The following is a 21,267-nucleotide window of genomic DNA, read 5'->3' on the forward strand; positions in this document are numbered from 1 at the left end:
AGAAGATTTCTGGTGGTATGCTGGTAGCTTCTTGCCTCTTTTGTGGATTCAGAATGATTGACAGAGTGGGACTCTGTGAAATATGAGTATTTACAAACTGTTTCCAGAAAAAGTCCCAGCACACGTGTACACTACATGTGCATGAACATGTATGTGCACATATGTGAACATGCATGTGGCTGGTTTTAACATTTCTACAGGCATGTACATGTATGCATGTATAAACACACGTGGTTATTAACAATGCTGGTCCCCAGTGCCTTTTCTTTCTATTTCTGTCATCTGCCTGCTCCTTGTGAAGCAGCTTCTGGATCTAAGTCTTGATCTGCCACTTGTGAGTCCACCTTGCACAGTCCATCCCTTTAGCAAGATGATACATGTTCATGATCAAGTCCACTCTGATCTTCCTAGACTGAACAGTGAACTACTTCAATACACAGGCCATATAACAGATACAATGTGTGCAGTACATACAACACATACCACACACAAACACACCACCAGACAACACCATTTTCAGCAACACACATCACATATGCATATGCCACCAGACAACACACACATACACAGACACACATACCTTACGTCTGTATAATACACAAACTATACTACACTACGTACAAATGGCACACATATACTATACATCCTACATACACTCACATACATTATACACACAAACCACAAACCATTATATACACAAATAGCTCACACAACACACCTACCTCATATCACACACACATACACACATACACACCGACACATACACACACACACACTGACACAAACACACATATAATATACAAACTATACTATGCTACATACAAATGGCATACATAGACTATACATCCTACATACACTCACATACACTATACACACAAGCCACAAGCCATCATATATAGCACACACACACACACACACACACACACACACACACACACACACACACGCACACACTTCTATGTAAGCACCACACATAAAAACAGCACACACATACAAAACGTGTATGGCACACTCTCCTAAGTTTGACTTCCAGAAGCCTGGGGTGTTACTGGTTCAGTGAGGTGGTAGCCACCTGACACACTGGGCACAGTAACCACATTTGTGGACGTTCCCCATGCAGGTTCATTTACAGCCTAGACCCAGCCTCTGCATCACTGCTCCACTGGGGGCAGGGGCCTGCTCCCTGAAGTTTCTGAGTCTGTACAGAGTCCAGCTCTTTTCAGTGGTCTGGGAGTTTTGGGTCAGGATTTGTGGAAAGAGGTGCTAAATGAAATATGTATAGATGGAGGGGTTGTGGATCCCCAGCCCTACCATCCCTGTGGCAAGAAGGGTTGTTGGGAGTTCCTGAACTCCCTCCTGAGATGAAGTTATAGAAAGGGGTGTGTATAGGTTTGGAAGACATCTGGGGAGCTCCCACCCCAGTGCCTGACACTGTCGCATGGATCCTCCTCTTTCTCCTAAGTCCAGGCAGAGATCAGTACAGCAGTCTTTGAACTCTAACTCATGGGGAAGTGATGGTGATTTGGTTTTCTCTCAACATGCTGAGGCAGAAGAATCACCAAGATTCCCAAACACTTAAGTGTCAACTTTGCCTGCTGCTCTTTCTCCTGGGTGGCAGTGGGCACATTAGTTACTTTTTTGTTTGTCACTGTAACAAAATCCTTGACAGAAACAATTTAAGGGAATAAGGCTTGCCAATTTGTAGAGAAGGAGGGCTTGCAGGGTTTCAGGGAGGGAAAACTTGCAGGGTGCAGGGAGGGAAGCCTTGCAGGGTGCAGGGTTGCAATGAAGAAGAGCTTGCAGTTTTGCAGAGAGAGAGAGAGAGAGAGAGAGAGAGAGAGAGAGAGAGAGAGAGAGAGAGAGAGAGAGAGAGAGCCTGCAGGTTTGCAGGGAGGGAGAGTTTGCAGGGTTGCAGGGCTGGCAGGTTGAAGGGTTGCAAGGAGGGAGAGCTTGCAGGGTTGCAGAGAGAGAGGGGGCCTTGCAAGTTTGCAAGGAGGGAGAGCTTGCAGGGTGCAGGGTTGCAAGGAGGGAGAATTTACAGGGTTGTAGGGAGGAAGGGCTTGCAAGTTTGCAGGGAGGGAGAGCTTGCAGGTTTCCAGGAGTCACTACATTCACAGCAGGGAAGATACAGCCAGGCACAGGTTCTATAGTGGTAGGAACATGTGGCAGAGTTCCTCACATCATGGCTGGAGCAAGAAGCAGAAAGGTGGTCTGGGACCAGGATGGTTATGACAAAGAATTCTAGCACCTACATCTGTTATCTAGGTCCCATATCTCAAACCTCCCAGAACAGCTCTCCTAGAGGGGGATCCAAGAACTCAAAGCAGGGTTCTTTGGGGGGACATTGCAGGTTCATACTGCAACAGTGGAGGGCACTAAATACCTCTGCCCGGTCCCTCACTTTTACAGGAGACCAGATTAGGAGTTCATCAGCCACCAACACTAACAGGGGCTTGCTTCAGAGAATAAGGGGGCTCACTCCCCGAAGTCCTCTACAAGGGTACTCAACTCCTGCAAGGCTTTAGCTAAAACCCAGTTTAAATAACTCATAGAGTTGGTAAGAAATGAAGTGATGTCCTGGTTCAAATCTGTACCCTGTAAGTTAGAAAAAAATGAGGTCCTGAGAGAGGCAGCTTGTCTACCTAGGTCAATGGTGACAGGGACCTGAGTGGTGGGGCCACATTTGGAATATTTCTCATTGACCTCTTGAGGCACCTAAGCAGCCCATGTCTAAGGCTCCAAACACATTCTCTTCTCCTTCCATCAATGTGTTCCATGGAGCTATTGTCCCTTCAGTACGCACAAGAGAGTTGCTTTCAGTGTTTCCTCTCTCCTTGCCTTTCATATGATCAAGCATCCAATTCCTTTTAAGTTCTCTCTGGAACACTGTTTAAACTGTATACCTCACCAGCACCTTTCAAACAGATATCTTGGCTGTTGAAACTCTTGTAGCTAACGAAAGCCAGGTGTTCAGGAAGCTATACACAGGAGCTGTGGAGGAGGCAGAAGACACTTGTATAGTTGTGCTCTTGGCAGGTAGCTGTAAGTGCTTCTCTCTCTCTCTCTCTCTCTCTCTCTCTCTCTCTCTCTCTCTCTCACACACACACACACACACACACACTCACTCACACACACAAACACACACATATCTTTCACTTACACACACATTCTCTCTCTCTCACACACACATGCAGACACACACACATGCAGACACACACACACACTCTTACAAGCACATGCACATACATGTCAACATTGAAGATCAGTATCTTACTTCTTAGGGAAACAAAAAGCAAAGCACGTTGCACAGCACATGGGAATTATATCTCTTCACATCCTCCTCCCTCTCCTCCCACACTCCTCTCAGGGTCTATCTTGCATCCCTTCCCCTCTCTTTTTTCATTTCTCTTCTCTTCTCTCCTACATTTTTCTCTCTGTCACTTTTTATCCTTTCCAAATAAGATGTCTATCCTGCATTTAGCTCCACTCTCTTCCTTTCGTTCGTCATGAACATGGAGGGCTCCTTGTTTTGGTATATGGCTTTCCATCCTTTGCCAGTGATGTTTAAGCAAAAGATTAAAGATGGCACAGCTTGAATCACAGGGGTTTACATCACACAGCTCAGGAGGTTGGGAGTCTGAGATCAAGGAGCTGGCAGGTTGGTTTCTTCTGAGACCACAGGAAAATCTGTTCTAGGCTTCTCTCCGGGTTCTAGAGGCCCATGGCAATGTTTACCATGCTTTCCCTTCATCCATAACACCCAGACATCTTTCCTTATCTCCATGCTCTGTCTTCAGATCTACCCCTTTCCTAAGGACACATCAGTCACATTGGATTAAAGGCTATTGACCTTGGGCATGACCCTGCTTTATACACGCGAGACCACCCAATTTCCAAATAGGGGTGCACTCTCAGTTACGAGTGGTGATTGGTGGAGATGTTTTGTGGGAAGTCGTGGAAATAATTCAACCACATGAAGGAGTAAAGGTGGGATGGGAATTATAAAGGTTCTGTCTGCAGCTTCACATAGCTTACCCCAGTGTTCTGCTAAATAACCAACAGGCAAGTCTACAAAGTGTAAATTTCTGGAAGTGGCTTGAACAACTCTTCGAGAACACGGAGATAGCAAGTGGCAGGGAGACGGACTTGACAGTCTCTTATTTTAACCAATATGCCTGCAGTTCCTCTTCAGCCTGGGTGGACTTTCAGAATAAGCACTGAGCAGTTAACATAAAGGTTGACTGTATGAGGAAAGATAGCACACTGATGGGAAGATGTCACAAGTAAGGTATTGTAATGGCTATTCCTGGGGGCAATGTGACTGTATTTGGAATGAATTACAATCCAGAATTGGAAGGCTCACCTGTGACCCAGATCTTGAGGCATAGTGGCTATGAATCCAAGGAGACTAAGGCAAGGAGATCTCTGAGTTCAAGGTCATCTGGGACAAAGCAAGTCCCAGATCTGGGCGTGGTGGTGCCCTCCTTTAATCTGGGCCACACCTTCTGCTGGAGACCTACATAAGGGCACTGGAAGAAGGAAGACACTTGCTCGCCTGCTTGCCTTATGGGACTGATCAACTACCACATCATTGGACTTTCATTCACAGCTGCTGCTGACCATTGTTGGGGAGTTGGACTACAGACTGTAAGTCATCATAATACATTCCCTTACTATATAGAGACTACCCATGTGTTCTGTGACTCTAGAGCACCCTGACTAATACAAGTATGAAAGCCTGTGTTTTGGTTTTTGATTTTTGTTTTGTTGTTTTATTTTTCTCAGCTTGATATAAGCCACAGTCATCTGTGAAGAAGGAACACTGATGGAGGAACACCTCCATCAAATTGTCCTGGAAGCAACTTGATGGGTTTATTTTCTTGCTTAGTAATTTATGTGGGGGTACCCAGTTCATTGTGGGCAGTGCCACCCCAGGCGGTGGTCTTTAATGCACAAAAAAGACATGTCAACCAAGATAGCAGGGACAAGCAATAAACAGCATACCTCTATGGCCTCTGTTTCAGTTCCTGCCTTTAGTTGCCTGCATTGAGTTCCTGCCCTGACTTACCTTCATGATGCCTGTTATCTGTGAGCTAAAATAAATCCTTTCTTTCTCATGCTTCTTTAGGCCATGGAGTTCATCATAGCAACAGGAGCCTAACTAGCACGTTATCAATAGACCGTGTATAAGTACTCACCTCCCTAAGATAAGGAAAAAGGGAGATGTGGGGTACAGGAAATTGTGAGTTCATGCTTATAGGTACTGCTGAGGTCCATTTCCACCCTTTTGGCTAAGACAATGAATCTTTTATTCTCTTGTTTAATCCGGAGTGGTTGATGGTTCATAGGCACAAAGTATGCGTCAATAGTTATATCTAGGAGTCTGGTGGGAGAAGAAAGGTGGGGGTGCCACCACAGGGCAGCACAAAGTGCTCTTGGAGCTTTATATTAGGTCCCTAGGGTAGCTGCCAGGTCAAGTTATACCAAGTGTGGTACTTAAAGCAGCTGGAGGTCAGAAGTCTAAATTGAGACCTGGGTAAGGCCATGGGGAAATCACTGGCCTCTGCCTTTTCCTAGGGTATGTGTGGCCACTAGTCCTTGGGTTTCTTCAACTTGTAGATGTATCACTTCTGCCTCCATGTTCTTCACTACACAATCAACCTCCCTGTGTGTCTATGGCAGTGTTTCCACCTTTTTATAAAGTGCCTATGTTTATTGAGTTAGGACCCTTGCTGGTAAAATATGACCTCATCTTAATTTTGGTCCTCAAAGAGCCTATTTCTGCAGAATGTCACATCTCCAGGCACTGCAGTTAAGGACTCCAGTGTATCTTTTGTGGGGACCTCATGGCAAAGAATCAACTTGCTGTTTCTGTCCCTCTGTCCCCTGCCTTTCTACCAGCTTCTAGGCAGCTATAATTGTCTCAGCTCTCAGAGGAGATGTAATGTCTAGAAGAGAGGTTAGATCCTTGACTTTTGAGTTTCAAAACAGGCTCTTGGAGCGCACTGTAAAGATAACAGGCTAAGAGCCGGAGGATTTGTAGCTGATAAGAACTAGATTTTGTCGAGAGACAAAAGGATTTGAGTGCTTCTGCAGAAGGCAGAGCACAGTGTGTGACATAAGGATTTGAGGATGGAGTGGAAACAGACTGTGACTCAGGGGTAGGTTTCCAAGAGCTCAAAAGAGAAAATAGGAATTCAAGAAGCAAGGCATTAAGGAGGGAACTAATGAAGCAGGCCTCAGACACTGAGGAGTGTCAACCACCCCCATTCTGGTCCCTACCAGAGTGCACACCCTATAGAGGCAAGAGTAAAGTAGAGAGAGGTTTGGAAATCCTGTGAGCTAGGGTAAGGACAAAGGAAACTTCCTCAGATGGGGGGTGAGTGCAGAGCAGCCATGAAGAGGGGGAATGTTAAGCTGGAGATATCCAGAGGCCATCTCGGGTCTTGAATCAAGGTGGATCAGGTTTCCTGATTAACGTAGCATAGTGGTCATATGGACCCTCTGGGCTCAGATGGGATGTTTCCTTTATTTAACAAAGGTTTCAAAGCAATTTGTTTATTTCAAAAACATGTAACATTTTAGAAATAAGAACCTGTTTCAATACTTTCTAAAGTCAAATAAATACATAGGTAGATGATGATTGATAGGTAGGTAGATAGATGATAGGTAGGTAGATAGATAAATGAGACATGCAGCTACTCAGAGTTAGTGATGACTTAGCATATTCAACATGTTTCTTTCACAGTGCAAACAATAGATTTTTGGGGAAAGTTTAAGCTACAGATGCTGTCATTTATACTTTTGAGGTACAGATTCTTAGTAATTTGTTTCCTTCTTTGTCTCCTCCATCTTCTCCCTCCTCTTCCTCTCCTTCCTCCTCCTCCTCAGGGTATGCCAGTATCCTTCACTTTATGTTCTGAACTATCCAGAAGAAGCAGGAGACGTGATGTCAGATGGGAATAGATGTATATGATAAGCCACAGGAGCACGTGGTTCAGCATACACATGAGTCACTGCATTAGAAATTAAATTTGGTTTTCATGGGCATTCGCCCAACCCAAAGTCCTGTGGGAGTGTTTGCCTTATGCTTCTATGTCCAAATATAACAAAATGACCCTGTTCAGCCCAAATGTTGAAGCAGTGCTGGGGTGTCTGAGTAGGAGGTTTGTTGGGACATTCTCCATCGGCAGGTGCTACTGAATATGTGTGAGTTAAAAATCATAACTGTTCACATTTATCAAGAGTTTATTTAGTGCCAGGTACTATTCCGAGCCCTTTAGGTGTATTAACTCATTCTGCGCTTACAAAGGGCCTCAAAGGAATTACAGCTTGTGATCTCATTTATCAATTTGGAGGAATAGATCTAAAATCACACTGGAGATGGGCCTCTGGATGTGCATGTGAAAAACTGGATGGGAAGCCCTGCCTGCTGTGGGTGGCACCATTCCCTGGGCTGGTATCCTAAACTCTATTACCAGGGTAAAGGGGGTTCAGCACAAGTATTCATTTCTTTGTTTCTGGACTGTGGATGTAACACAGCCAGCTGCTTCTGACTCCTGTAGTCGTGCATTCCCCTCCCTGATGAATGGGATCCTAAAACTGAGCTGAAAATAGACCCTTTTCTCCTTTAAGTTGCAGAAATGGGAAAAGGATCAAGGACACAGACATTTCCTGTGCTTTATGGATGAGAACATTGGAATGTGAGAGACACTTAGCCCAAGATCATGTGCTTATCCATACTTCAGACTGTCTGGATCCAGTCTGTAGATCCTTCTGTTCTCAGCATATACTGTGTTAAATTTCCCAAAGGGCTGGTGCATATCTCCAAGTCAACATAAGAGACTTTGAGATGACTAGAGAGAAGCAAAGAGTCTCTGCTTGGGCTGCTTCATTAAGTCTATAGACAGAAAGCCCCTCCTTTGGTATGCAAGAGCACTTCAGGGTGCTTTCCACAGAGAGTGGGGAGCAGTGAGGGATTCCTGAAGCCCCACCTCTCTCTGAGGAACTAAGTTGCTGGGGAAGGAAGAAGCATTTTCTTCAGTGGTGTACGTAGTCTCTGGTGAGTTGACCATGTTCCTGCCAATATCCCTTCACCTGTGAGCCTGCCCGCAGCCCTGACCCTAAGTTTATGAGGTCACACCAAAGTAGGAGGGGAACTAGCCAGGAAGTCAGTGGGGGCAAGAGAGGGTGATGGGATGAGTAGGGTCAAAACACATCATACACATGCATGAGAATGTTCCAATGAAACTCACCATATGTAATATGTATGATGAGTGTGTACTAATAAAATCAAATCATTGGAAAGCAATGGTGACAAAAAGAGAAAGAAGACCATGTTCTTAAGCTTCTCATTTTGAGCCATAAACTAGCTTACTTCAGCTTTGTATGAGATGTCTTTTCCCACTTCTCCCTCATTTTGGAAATGCTGTGCTCAGACAACTCAGCTCTCACCAACAAGCCCTTGCTTCAGGTGCCAGTGGGCTCTGCTTAGCAGGGAGCTGGGAGCACAGACTAGTAACAAAGACAAACAGCACAATAGGGCCTTAAGGGGAAGTCAGACTTGAGTTTCTGGAAATGCCTTAAAGGTTCTGCAGGTGCGGCAGCCTATAAATACTGTGATCTGTCTTTCAAAGCCCGTTTTCTGAGCGCCCAAGTGTGAATCCTCATTAGGTTGTAAGCCCCAAATGGATTTTTGTCATCAAAGACAGTGCTAAAAACAGATGCTTCCTGGCTGATTCCAGCCCTGCCGAAGAAATCAAATGACTGCCCTTCTTTGTGTTTCAAAGCTGTTTTCTGGTTTACTTTCCCTCAAACCCAACCACAGAGATAAAAAGAAACAACCCTTTGCTGAGTGTCTGCTTTGACAGCACAGGACAGTTCCCCTTCTCTATGATCTGAACCCAGGGCAATGTTTCCACCTGACTGTTGGGTTGTAGAGTCAAGTGGCCTCTCTAGTGTTTCCCGTGGCATTGTGGGTAACTGGAGCAGTTTTCCAAGTCCATTTTTAAAACACAGCTGAGATTGTGGTTTAAAGAGGAGATGACCCTATGTCTTCCTTACACTTAGTGAAGATTTATTTGCATCATGCATTGAGAATCTCAGACATCTCTCTGAATAAATCGCACCTGAGGAGAAAGAAGAAATGAGGTATCGACCTTTGTGAGGCTACCTATACTTTCTTACTCATCTATTCCACTACTGATTTGCTCCTTGTCAATATTTATTGGACATGTGGCACATTCTGGGCACTAGGTTGGTTGCAAGGGTGAATACAATGAAGAATTTGCTTTATATAGAATTCTCCAGATATGCAGCGTGAGGTGTGCACTACTAATGTGCAGCAGAAAGCTGGAGGGTGAGATCGGTTCAAAGGCTTCAGTAAAGGCACAGTGTCTGAAAAGTGTATGACTTCAGGTGGCTCCTGAAAAAGAGTCCTGGGTTTTGCTCTACCTTGAGGCAAAGGGGATGGGCTTCTATGTTTGTTCCTGTACATGTCAGTTATTGGCTATGATCTCTCCAGGGATATGTTAGCTCTTAGGCATTTTAGGAATGTATATATAAGGACATATAGTCTACCAGAGGAAGCTGTAGATGTGACGCCAGAGGAAAAGTATGCAGAAACTGGGAAAAGTAAGATGGGGCTTGAGGATCTGGGTACTGAAACATGAGGGATGATGGCCGAATGATGGCTAATGTTGGTTGTCAAGTTGTGGAATCAACCAAAACCCAAGGGGTTTTCTTGATTGGGTCATTTGAGGTAAGAAGATCTACCTTCTATCTGAGTCACATCTTCTGGTGGCAACCCACGTAAAGGACACGGAAGAACGAAGCTTTTTGCCTGTTTGCCAGCAGGTTCATCTCTCCTGTTGCTGAGGCATCCATCCCTTCTCTGCTATTAGAATACACTTTCTCAGGATTCCAGGATAGACCGAGACCAGCAGCTCTCTAGAAATCCTACAGCACTAGACTGGAGCCTCCTAGACATCCCAGCTCATGACCTGAACAATTATTGGATTCATGGCCTTTCTCTTAGGAGATAAACACTGTTGGACTAACCAGACCACATCCTGGAAGACACTCTAATAAATCAAATCTCCTCTATGTTATACATTAATATATTATAGTATATGTAATATGTTATATACTGTATATTATATAATATGCGAAATATTTATATAGTTATGTAATATACTATAGTATATATTATATGTTATATGTATTATATGACCTAAAATATACAAAGTATTTAGAATAAGAAAGCAAACATTAGTGTTGGTCACTAGGAAATACTGAATGTGAACAGGTGTCTGGGGTTCAGAAAGAGGTTTCAGTAGACTAAACAAGACTGGAGAATTAATAATTGTTGACAGGGGCCATGGACTGAGGGAGTAACAGGGACATCACCGTCCTGGACAGACCGTGTGTCTTTTTACTATGCCAGCAAGAACTTCAATCTCTTCTACTGACGATCACATACAGGGCCAGCAAGAACTGATAAGGTAATGTTTGAGTAGAGCCCTGACTAAAGAGCAGCCTTTATTTACAAGGCCCTGGGGAAGGTGGCCACAGCACCAGCATGTGAGATTTCATGCAACCCATAGTATAGACTCTAGAGCTTTTAGCTTGCAAGCCAAAGCTGTTGTTATTTCTTTCTGTCCCCTCCCCAATAAAGAACAAACATGGAAGTTGGGTTTGGTGACTTGCACCTATAATCTGAGTATTCCAGAGGCTGAGGCAGAAGGGTTTGCTAAAAGTTTGAGGCCAGCCTGGGTCTACACTGTCTCCAGCAAACAAATGAACGTGATGACAAGCTGAGTTTACAAGTTTATTAAAAAGATTAAAATCTGCTTTCTACACCAGGCTCATGGACATTTAGACTACCATTTTACATCCCACAATTCTCCTGCACCCCATCCTCATTTCACAATGAACCCTAAAAGCATTTGCCTGCTTGTACTGCTGCTTGTGAAGAGTGTAAGAAGGAGTACAAAAAAGAACTCCAAACCACAGAAAAACAGAACAAATGAGGAGTAGTATTGCCCCTGTGACGACTTTCACATATCCGCTGTGGGAGATAGATACTGAGGAGATCCAATGCCCTGGGAGTCAGCAGAATTTGAAGATCTGGTCTAGCCACCTGTGCACAGGTGTCCACAGCCAGTGGTTGACTTTGCTTGAGATCCCATGATGAGCTTCTGGAAGAGTTGGTGCTGGTGTCAAAGCCGGGTATCCAGAAGTGTACCAGGTCTCTTTTACTGTGATGTGGTGGACCTTGTGAAAGCTCAAAGTCTCCATGCAACTGCCGTGTTCTGAAGAGTGGGCACGAGAGGCAGGCAAGCAGAGACAAAGCTCCAGAAAGGTCTCTGATGAGCATGGACAGTGAGCGACATAGCAGTGGTGAAGTTCCCTAATCTAATGCTCTGAGAAGCCTTTACGGAAGCGCTGTCGTGATTCTCAGTTCACAGCATAGCTCTGTGTCTTCTCACTGAGAATATCAGCACCTTGACGTTGAGTGTCAGCTCTTGTTACACATGTGAAGTGCTGTGCTCTAATCCAAGAGACATGGAAGAGCCTCACAGAGAACCAACTGGAGGGGTTAGTTCCAGCAGAAAGGGATGCTGTCCTATCCCATGTCCAGTCAGTGCTGGCTTAACACACTGACATCTCAACATGGAGGATAGTTGGAGGGCTGTGGTGGTGGAAGGCATGCATACCTGCTTGGTTGGATTGAGTTTGTTGGTGGCTGTATGAACTAGACCTTCTCAAGGTAAGGTAAGGCCAGACTTCCATCTGCCTGGCATTGAATCCTGGGTCGCAATGTAGAGCCATTGTTATTCCACTCAAGAAGTGTTACTTCAGAAGACTTGTTTAATTTTGTATTTAGGAGTGGGTCCTCTTACAGAGGTTAGCACTAGGGGACCCTCGGCATAATTCAATTCTGGAAGTACAACCCAGTTTCTTTACATACTGTGCTTAGAGACTCTGTCTTGATTCTGTGGTACCAAATGGATCCAGGCCCTGCTGTGCCCAGTGACCCTCCTAAGCACTGCCCAGCCACTGATGCACACATAATTGTGTGCCCCATACACAAGTTTTCCTCCACAAAAGGGCTGTCTCCTTGAGACAGAATCCTATCCTCTCAAGGGACACAGAGCTAGGACTGAAAAACACATCTTTCTTACAGTTTGTTTGAAGTCTCCAGGATACAAAGGCTCGCAGGCTTTGCTTGGGGAGATGAAGCAAGCGCCCTGCCAGGTGCTCAAAGTCGCTTTCCCCAAGTTTTAGAATTTGCTCTGACTGGAAGTTAGAGTTCGAAAAGAGAGAGGGAACAACCAAGGCAACAACAACAACAAAACTGACTAACAATTTCTCCAAAGTCAAAACACTTATGGATAGGTCCCTTGTAGGTCTGAGCTGCATCTTGTCTCTACAGGGTGCACGGTGCAGGAGCTGGGGCTGCCAGTTTGCCAAGCAGTCTGTGTGATGCTCTGTGGACAGAGAGCTCATGTTATAGCTGAGCCTCTCTGGATTTAGGGTGCTTGCTACACTCCCTTCTAGAAAGTGAGGACAAAAGCAATGAAGACAAATCTTTCTCCTAATGGAGCATATATGCTTAGGCAGGAGAACTGATAACATCTTAGGTAACAGATTGCACAGTGAGTCAGAAGATATAACAAGCATGTGTAGACGGGGATACTGGGACACTGTGGTGTGACATGGGGCCACCAGGGGTCCAGTGGAGAAGGTAAGCTGGGACTGAATTTGGAAAGTAGGGGATGCTCCCTGACCTCCTGGATCTCGGAGACCAGTGAAGGGATGAACTCAGACTTTGTCTACTATCTAGGCAGTGCTAAGTCTGAATGGGGCATCTGGAGACCCTGCCAGGGCTTGGTCTCAGAGGGAGAAGTTGTTTTCATTATTTACAGGAAAACCCACCCTCACTAATCAAGGACACACTTGACCCTGTCTTTCAAGGTCACTTTCTATGCAAACTTCATTGAACAATAAGTGTTACCCAAAGCCCCTACTGGGAAGACATTCCTGACTGTTGGGTGCCCATGGGACAGGGTACTGAGGTATGCCTTCTAGCACATAATCCCAGCTCCTGCTTGATGAACCTGGGATGATCCTATCAGCTGTGACCCACCCTGCTTTCAGTCAGTAGGGTCCTATATCTATAGCTACCATCTTGATCATCTCGTGGCTTCTCCTTCAGCATTTTGACAAAAATAGTCTTTTGTATTCCTTCTTGATTTAAGCCCTTGTTAAATGCGGCAACTACTTGATTTATGAGAAAAATAGGGGAAACCTTTCCCTCCATTTCATTTGCCTCATGCTTTGCTGGTCACTTTGGACCAATAATCGAGAAGAGGAGCTGTGTAGTCCCTGGAGCCCTGAGTATTAGTGTGTTTATCTAAGAGCCACAATCACCTCTGGATCATATTCTTTAGAAAGTTAAACTAAGATTTTCCGGTTTTGGCCCACTGTTCAATTCCTTTAGACCTTTCTAAAACTAGAGTATGGCAAACTAGTGCCTGGCTTCTCCATCCCAGGATGCTGTCCTGGTTGTTTTAAAATGGAATCCAGTTGCTCATATATCATAGCACCAGGTCAGAAAGACCTTAAGAGAGAAGTCGTTTGCTTGTTTCAAGAGCCTTCTCAGCAATCTAAGAGGGTGGCCTCAGAGTTTGCCGGCCTTGCGTGGGACCAGCATCGTGCTATTTCACTGTTCAGATCTTCCATCCTCTTTTCTTAGCCTTGCGTGGACATGACTATAAGAAAAGCATCAGGTAGACATGGGTGCTAAGCCCCAGGATCTGGAGACTGCAGAGGTAGAGAACACCATGAGGTTCATAAGTACCTCTACTTGCTTATGTTATAGAGGGGCTATTTGGATGGATTAAAGAATACCCAGTCCTACGGAGCCACTAATTCTTCCCTATTTACCCCCAAACTGTTAGGCAGCAGCTAAAGAAGTAATCTGAGTCAATCTAAGAGAAATTTTGTTGGTCTGAGAACTGGAGTAATCCCTGGGACGAACTCTTTAGAAAAGGAAAGTAAAACTTTCCAGGATGGAACTGTACTTTTCTTTTCTCAGTCCTATGTGGGGACACAGATAATCCATTCACCTCCCCCGAACAAACCAGAATAGAGACAGGAGGGTACAGAGGAAAACTCACTGATATTGTTGTAGTGATGGTCTTTTAATTCACAGCTCTACAATCCCTTTTTAGACAGTGTCAGACCCTACTTGAGGCGCGGGGGGTTGGGGTGGGGGTGGGTTGATACAGTGCTTGCATGTGGAACTCACTTTAATGGGCATTTTTAAGGCAGAAACCTTGCAAGCAATCCATTGCAGAGGCAAACACATCAAATCTTTTATTGTTTTGTACATCTTGGGAGAAAAAAAAACTGAAAAAGAATAAACTTCCAAGTGTGGGAGCTCTACAACTTTCAGACCCGTGAATGCTACGGTTTTTCTGTCTCTAGAAAGTTGCAACTTGATCCTTCTGCATCCATGAGGACGTCAAGAATAAACTGTGCTCTGAAACCATGGCAGGCAACACACACCTCACTGTCACATAACCCTAAGGTCAGAGCCGTTTCGAGGCTGTGACGCAGTCTTGTACTGGCCCTTCCTGTGCTCTGTGCATCTGAAGCTCAGGAGGTATAAAGTCTGTCTGGACGATAGGAGGAGGGAAGGATGAAAAAGAGAGGCAGGAAGTGGGGGATGGAGTGCTGTAAGTGAGTTCTAGATAGTAATGACTACACCAGGGTTCTGGCTGGTGGCCTTCATGGGGACACGTAGGGAAGGTCTTAAGAGGTACTTGTGTGTGTCGTTAATCAGAAGCGGAGAGCTATGGAAGTGGGCTCAGTTTTTTTCCAGTCAGTGCCAAAACTAAAGCAACAGGCCTGGTTCTCCTTCCCTCTTAGGGAAGGTGTCTGGAATGGGGTTTTTCTGCCTTAGAGGATGGCAGGTTATTTCTAAGGCACACTGTGGAAGAGCCAAGGGATGTAGAACATGGTACCTCCTGTTTGTTGGTAGGCTCTATGTTTGAGTGAGCCCCATGACAGTGCATTTAGACACAGAGAAAGGAAAATAAAAACCTGGGATTTGGAGGAACACCCTTGTACACAGACTGGGTATATACAGACCCAGATTTTTCTCTGGGTGCCAAGGAGAGGATCGGAGGCACCACATCTGAAGATAGTCTGCTGTGAATCTGTCGGTCACAGTGGAGGCAGGGCAGGGCAGGGAAGGTGGGACACAGCATCCATTCCTTTCTCAGACAAGTCAGGACTAAAGCAACTTCAGGGTTGTGCAAGCATCTCCTGCGGAGAGCCAGAGAATACTGGCTTTGCGTGACACACTGTCACTCAACTTGACATCACAGCATGAAAGCAACCACAGATAATGCACATGGAGCGTAGGGCCTTTGGACTTCTTCCAATAAAACTTTATTGACAAAGATCAGTGCGCTGGATTTGGAAACGGTCTGCTGACCCTAACGAGTTAGAGCGGGTCCTGCAGCTGACAAGGACCCGAGTCCTGTGAAGGGCTTAGAACACTGGACAGAGACCAGGCTGCCTTTGGTTTGGTTTCCGTCCATGGAGTTCATGTTGTATCTTCTTGTCTCTTCCCAGCGGCACCTGAGCTCTTCAGAACTTAGCATCTTTTTTCCTAGATTGGGCACCAGGTCCAGCCATTTTGTTCACAGACACCAGTATGAGCAGGAAGGAGGCCCGAGCAATGGATAGGAGGTTTCAGCAGACATGCAAATAAAGGCAGACCACCTTTTCTCTTTTATTTCGCTTAGACAAAATGCAAAGAGTGTCTCGTCAAATTAAAAGATAAACAGAAAAGAAAACTGAATGGGTTCCCACCCCCACCCCCTCACTGACAGCACTCATCCTAATTAACAACAGAAAAATCAAACCGAGGGCCAGGTCCCTAGTGGGAAGGAAAGGTGTGCGAGGTGACGGAAGCTGTCCCCTGCCCCCACGTCAACGTCCCTCCTCGATTCACAAATAGGCTAGTTCCCCCCATTTCCTTTTTTGACTCTTGTGTGCTAGAACTTCTTCTGTTCAGAAGGTTTAATGAGTCCCCATGCACTTTGTAGAAAATCGGTAAAAATGCTATAGCCTGTGAAAATCATAAAACTGGACTTCTTTCCCCAAAACTCAGATGCCCAGGCAGATGGAGCCCACACTCAGACGGAAAAAAAGCAGAGTAGTCTTTGCGCTGTCTGTGGTTTCAGTATTTTCTTTCTTTTTTTTTAATATATTTTGGCAATTTTCTTTAATTATAAATATTGGAATTCCGTAAAAAAAAGGTAGCTTTGATTGGATCGTTTAAATTGTATTTACAACCGCTGTCCAGCCGCGCCATGTGTTATACCAAGGTGTAGGATTTTGCGTAGGGATTGTTTCCTTTCAAGTGGCCCCGAGAGTCCAGCAGCGACTCTTGGGAGCTGCTCATTTTAGCTGCCTGTCCCAGCTCTGCACCCTCTCGCTGAGGTAAGGTGGCCACGGCCCCTTGTTGCCACGACTGCTGTCCTTCTCTCGTGGAAGAGGTGGAGGAGGAAGCCTCCATAGGGGTGGGCTCAAGGACCGTGGGGCGCTTCAGGGTCCGACTTTTCTGGGGTTCCAAGCACGCTTGTCCTAAGCTCAGGTCCCTGCTGGTGCCTGGTGCGCCCCGGTTTAACAAGAAGTCCATTCGCAGGTATGGAGGCAGGTGTATGAGGTCGCCTGGAGACAAACACAGACAGTTAGATGGTTTCCTCCTTTGCCTAAGAGGGCAGATCACCTTGGAAACCTACGGTGGGGACTTTAGACAAAAAGTCCGCCCTGAGTTGCGACATTTCTTAAGACACCTCCTTCGAGTGCACTTCAGAGAGGCACGGGCCATAGTCTTCAGGCTTCATTCCCATTGGTCACAGAATACTAGTTCTGCAGTAGGAGAGCCTGAGGCATGAAGCTAACAGGGTCTGGACACCCGCGCCAGAAGATCAGTGTACACCAGAGGCAACATGTCTGCTGGATATGAACTTTCAGACCAAACCCCACATGTGACTGAAAGTGTGGGGTCCAGGGGCTGGAGGGCAGAGCCAAAGATGCTGAAGAAAGGGACAACTGGCTCTACTCTTGACTGTGTGACTATGTATGGAGCCACGTGACCTTGGGCCACTGCACATGATGGATGGAGGTGAAAATGGTCCAGCCCCCAGCTTCTCACCAAGGCTTCTGTCTCCTTCTCCCCCTCTGTCTTGGCCATGCTGTGGTGGAGATCAGAACAGCTTAGACCACACCTTCCTTTCTTCATCAAGGGAACTGGCTTTAGGGAAAGGGGGTACCTGATGCTAGCCTTCACTGACACCCCCACTTGTGGAGGCTTCCTTTCCTCTGGTATCCTTCTACTGTAACAGGCAAGGCTAGCCTGGTGGCCTTTTCCTCACAGTCCCCTTCTATTCCACGATGTCTTGTTACCTGGTTACCTTCTGAGGTAAATACTGAGGTCTCTGTTTCTCTCTACCTCCTTCTGCTCCTCTAGATCTGTATCATGGTCCCTGCACCCTTCCTTCCTTTACCTTGGTCTTCTCTCTTAATCCCCTGGAGAATTTCCCAGGAAACCCCTTGTGCCTCATCTGCCTTGCCGTCCATTTCCCTTTGACTCTGAACTGTCCGACATGACATCTGCAGCTTTCAAGTTCAGGAGCCATTGTCCTGGAGGTCACCCCCAGCCTCCAGTTGTCATTGCTTCAACCCTGGCAATGTTCGATGCTATCCGCACTCTTCTGCCTCAGCTCTGTGGTTTCTCTCCCAGCTACCTCTGTGACTCTGGCTGCCACTCTTAACTCTCCTCTACTGTATCTCCTTTGCCTCACAACACAGAACTCTCCTCAGCCTCGTTTGGGAGTTCCAGGTGTGCCATCTGCTATCAATAAATCCTCCTGTCTGTGATCTCCTGAGTCCCAGGTACAAACTTGAGAAGCTTCGTGCACATAGACATCCCCCCCTGAGTATAAGAGACTGCAGTCTGCAAATCCAGGTCAGGAAGACCAGTCCTCAGGGCCTCTCAGACCCTAAATACCCCCATTTTTTTCCTGTGTGGCCAACATTGCCTAATGTTGTCAGCATTTTTTTTTCAGACATTAAAATCTGTCTTTTTGTGACACTTTCCTTTCCTGGTTACTCTATTTTAATAGTATCTTTTGATTTTTTTTCCTCCATCTCCATGACCTTGGGTAGAGTCATTAGTCCATCCCACAAACCCCTGCAAACAGTGCACTAGGGTAAGCTTCTGAAGGTAGCCATGCTCTGTAGCTTGAGCTGGACTCACCTTGGCATTTAGCCTCTGTTATCCTGGAAGACACATTGATCACTCTCTAGCCTATCTACGCATCTTACTTTTCTCCATTCAAGGCCCATCTAGACTAGGACTGTGTGCAGCAGGTTGAGAGGACCCTACGAGAGTCACCTGCCTATCTTGAGGCCTCAGGAACTCAGTGTCTTGGCTCACACACTAGGTGAGCAGCTCAAGTCAGAGAGTATGATGGGTGTATGCGGTTCTCCAGCTGAGGAGAATGTGTTGATGGGAGAGGCAGGATGGCCTGCTCTTGGGGTGGGAGCAGCTATGGCATGTAAGAGAACAGTAGCACTGAGATATGAAGGATGCAGCACTGGGGCAGGGGAAGGGTGAGTCCAGTGCAACTCCCTCTAGGTTTTAAGCTCAGAAGAGAGGGTGGATAGTAGATGTGTATTAAACAATGCGCTGTGGTATGTATGTGTTCATACACTGGAGGCTTGGGCCTCAGGTCTAGTGTGGGGTCTTAGGACCTTGGAAGAGATACAGGGATCTGAGCCTTGAACTGTCTTCCTGTGGTAAGAGGTGACCTTTTGGTCACATTTCCACTGTCCACCATGGGCCGGCATTGTGTTTTTTGTGGGTTAGGCCTTCAACACTGAGTTAAAACAACTTATTTTCTTCATAAATTTAACCCACCTTTGGTATTTTGTTGCATTAACAGAATTGAACAAACACAAACCACTGATCACGAAATGCTGTACAGGGAAAAGATGGCAGGTTAGAGGGTGGGTTGACCAGACATGTTGAATCTGGAGGAATTGGGCTTCTCTCGTAACAACCCTAGCACAGTTCAGCTTCTCCTTTCTGACTAAAATGGCTGAAAAGTTCCCACTTATTTTGCTTCAAAGCATTTCTGGGGCTCCTCATCTTCCGTAAATTCAAGGTCCCCATCCAGGTTGTCTATAGCAGGGTTAAACTGGGCACCCCAGAAAGTTCTCTGCTTTCCTCTCTGAATAGTCAGCAGGATGTTAGGGACCATAGTCCATGGCATAAGGCTTCTAGGGAGAGGTAAACCCAAGGCAAGCACTGAAAAGCACCTTAGAGGACCATTTCCTCTCCTCAAAACGAACCATTCTCTTTAAGATTGCCCTAGAATGTGAGAAAGAGTGACCCTGTTCTTCGGAAATTTGCCAAATGATTCCTTTGAGTGTCACAACGGCATGGTATTGGCCGTGTGAAGATTCCATTCCCTCATTGGTTCCCTCAGGCTGTCTTTGCCCTCCCTGTAAGGACTGTGGAGAGACAGATGAGGAGGAATTACATGGAATCATTGAGAACCACCATGTGTCAGTCACCTGAATGCCCTGGCCAAGCTCCCTGAGTTTGGCTCATGGAATTCAACAGAGTTCAGTGTTCAGTACTGACTTCACACATAAGACTGAGTCCTGTGGAAGTCTAGTCCCAACACTCAGTAAACTGACCATGACCCTCTGGTGGAGTGAAATGACACAGTTTTACTCTCCTTCCAAACAGGGTTTTGGGTACTTGCTTCAGACAGAGGTGACCTCTGCAGACACTAAGTGAAAGGATAGAATTTGCTAAAATTTGTAAAAATACAAGAATTTAACTTAAAAAAAGGAAACCTTATGGTCTTAGATTCATTTCTTCATTATGGTAATGTATCTGTTCTTCAGCTTTCTCTGTCAAAGGACTAGTTATGTAGGAACAAATAGAAAACCATTAACAGACATGCCATTTAGAAGTGAGACAGATGGCTAGGAAATCGGTCCAGTGGAAAAAGTGTTTGTTACACTTGTCAGCATGAAGACTGGAGTTTTGATCTCTAGCATCCAGATTGGGGCTGGGTGGGTGCGACTGCTTGCCTGTAATTCCAGAGTCTTTTACAATGGAGACAGGCTCTTTGGAGCAAGCTGGCTGGCAGGACTAGGCCATACTGGCAAGCTCTGGGGTCGAGTTAGCCATCCTGCCTTAATGAATAGGGAGGAGAGTGAAAGCATAGCATGCACACATGCACGAACCGCGCAAACCTACGCATGCACAGAAGTAGATGGAAGATTATTTCTCAATGTGAGGGATGCTTGCTTTATGAATCAACACATGCCACTGGACCAATTTTGATATGTGTAAAATCTTACCTATCTAGTTCCCCAAAAGTGAATGTTTATTCCAGGAGTCCAGTGAGCAAATTGTACTGATTTACTCTTTTATTCAATTGTGTGGTTATTTTTACCCCGGTGTCCCAGTGTTTAAGATTGGGTGTTTATTCGGGGTTGTTTGAAGGGCCAGGTTAAGATGATCTGTGACTGCTTCTGAGATCTGACTCTATCTTGTGTGCCTGGGATATTTCTAATGTGCTGTGACATACTTGGGTCTTGGTCTTCACCCATTCACTCTGCATCAGAGTCCCAGGCAGTCACGGACCCTAACAAGCTTGTAGTGTCTCAGTCCCAAGCAGATTACAGGTTGCTCTTATTTTGGGATTGAGAAGATGGAGACAAATGTGTTTGAAGTGAGGACACAATGTCCCGTGCTGGCAAGATGGCTTAGCAGGTAAAAGCACTTGCCACCTGGCCTGGAGGTCTGCGTAGGATTCCCAGGACCCATGTGGCAGAGGGAGAGAAAGGATTTCCACAAGTTGTTGTCTGACTTCTACACATGCACACTTATGCACACACAATGATTATGTAAATAAATATTTTAAAAACTTGGTGCCTGAGATTTCTGCCCGTAGCATCAGAGTTCTCTCTTTCGGTATAGTAACCTAAAAAGGGTTTTTTTTTTTTTATATATAGGTTAAAAAATATTAGAAATGCAGATCTTTCATGATTAACTGTAAAGATCTTCAGAGCCAGGTCTCCTTGAAGGTCTGTAAAGCAGCTCCGGACATCTAATATCTCTTCAGGAACAGGAGTTACCATCTCATTGGCTCCCCCTGC

At 45.6% G+C, this 21,267-nt stretch overlaps 1 protein-coding gene across 7 annotated transcripts in view; it reads right to left on the bottom strand.

The window, feature by feature from the left end:
- Positions 1-10,815: 10,815 nt before the first annotated feature.
- Dscam (DS cell adhesion molecule) overlaps positions 10,816-21,267 on the bottom strand; it is a 578,367-nt gene continuing 567,915 nt past the window's right edge. For 5 of the 7 annotated variants that reach the window (XM_087575369.1, XM_087575370.1, XM_087575373.1 and 2 more), the window contains one exon: positions 10,816-16,752. In XM_087575369.1, coding sequence (XP_087431495.1) covers positions 16,397-16,752 — 356 coding nt within the window. In that variant the 3' untranslated portion in view covers positions 10,816-16,396. 7 annotated transcript variants of the gene reach the window in all.

This window comes from Rattus norvegicus, chromosome 11 (genome assembly GCF_021556685.1).
Source record: "Rattus norvegicus strain SHRSP/BbbUtx chromosome 11, alternate assembly SHRSP_T2T, whole genome shotgun sequence".
Lineage (NCBI taxonomy): Eukaryota > Metazoa > Chordata > Mammalia > Rodentia > Muridae > Rattus > Rattus norvegicus.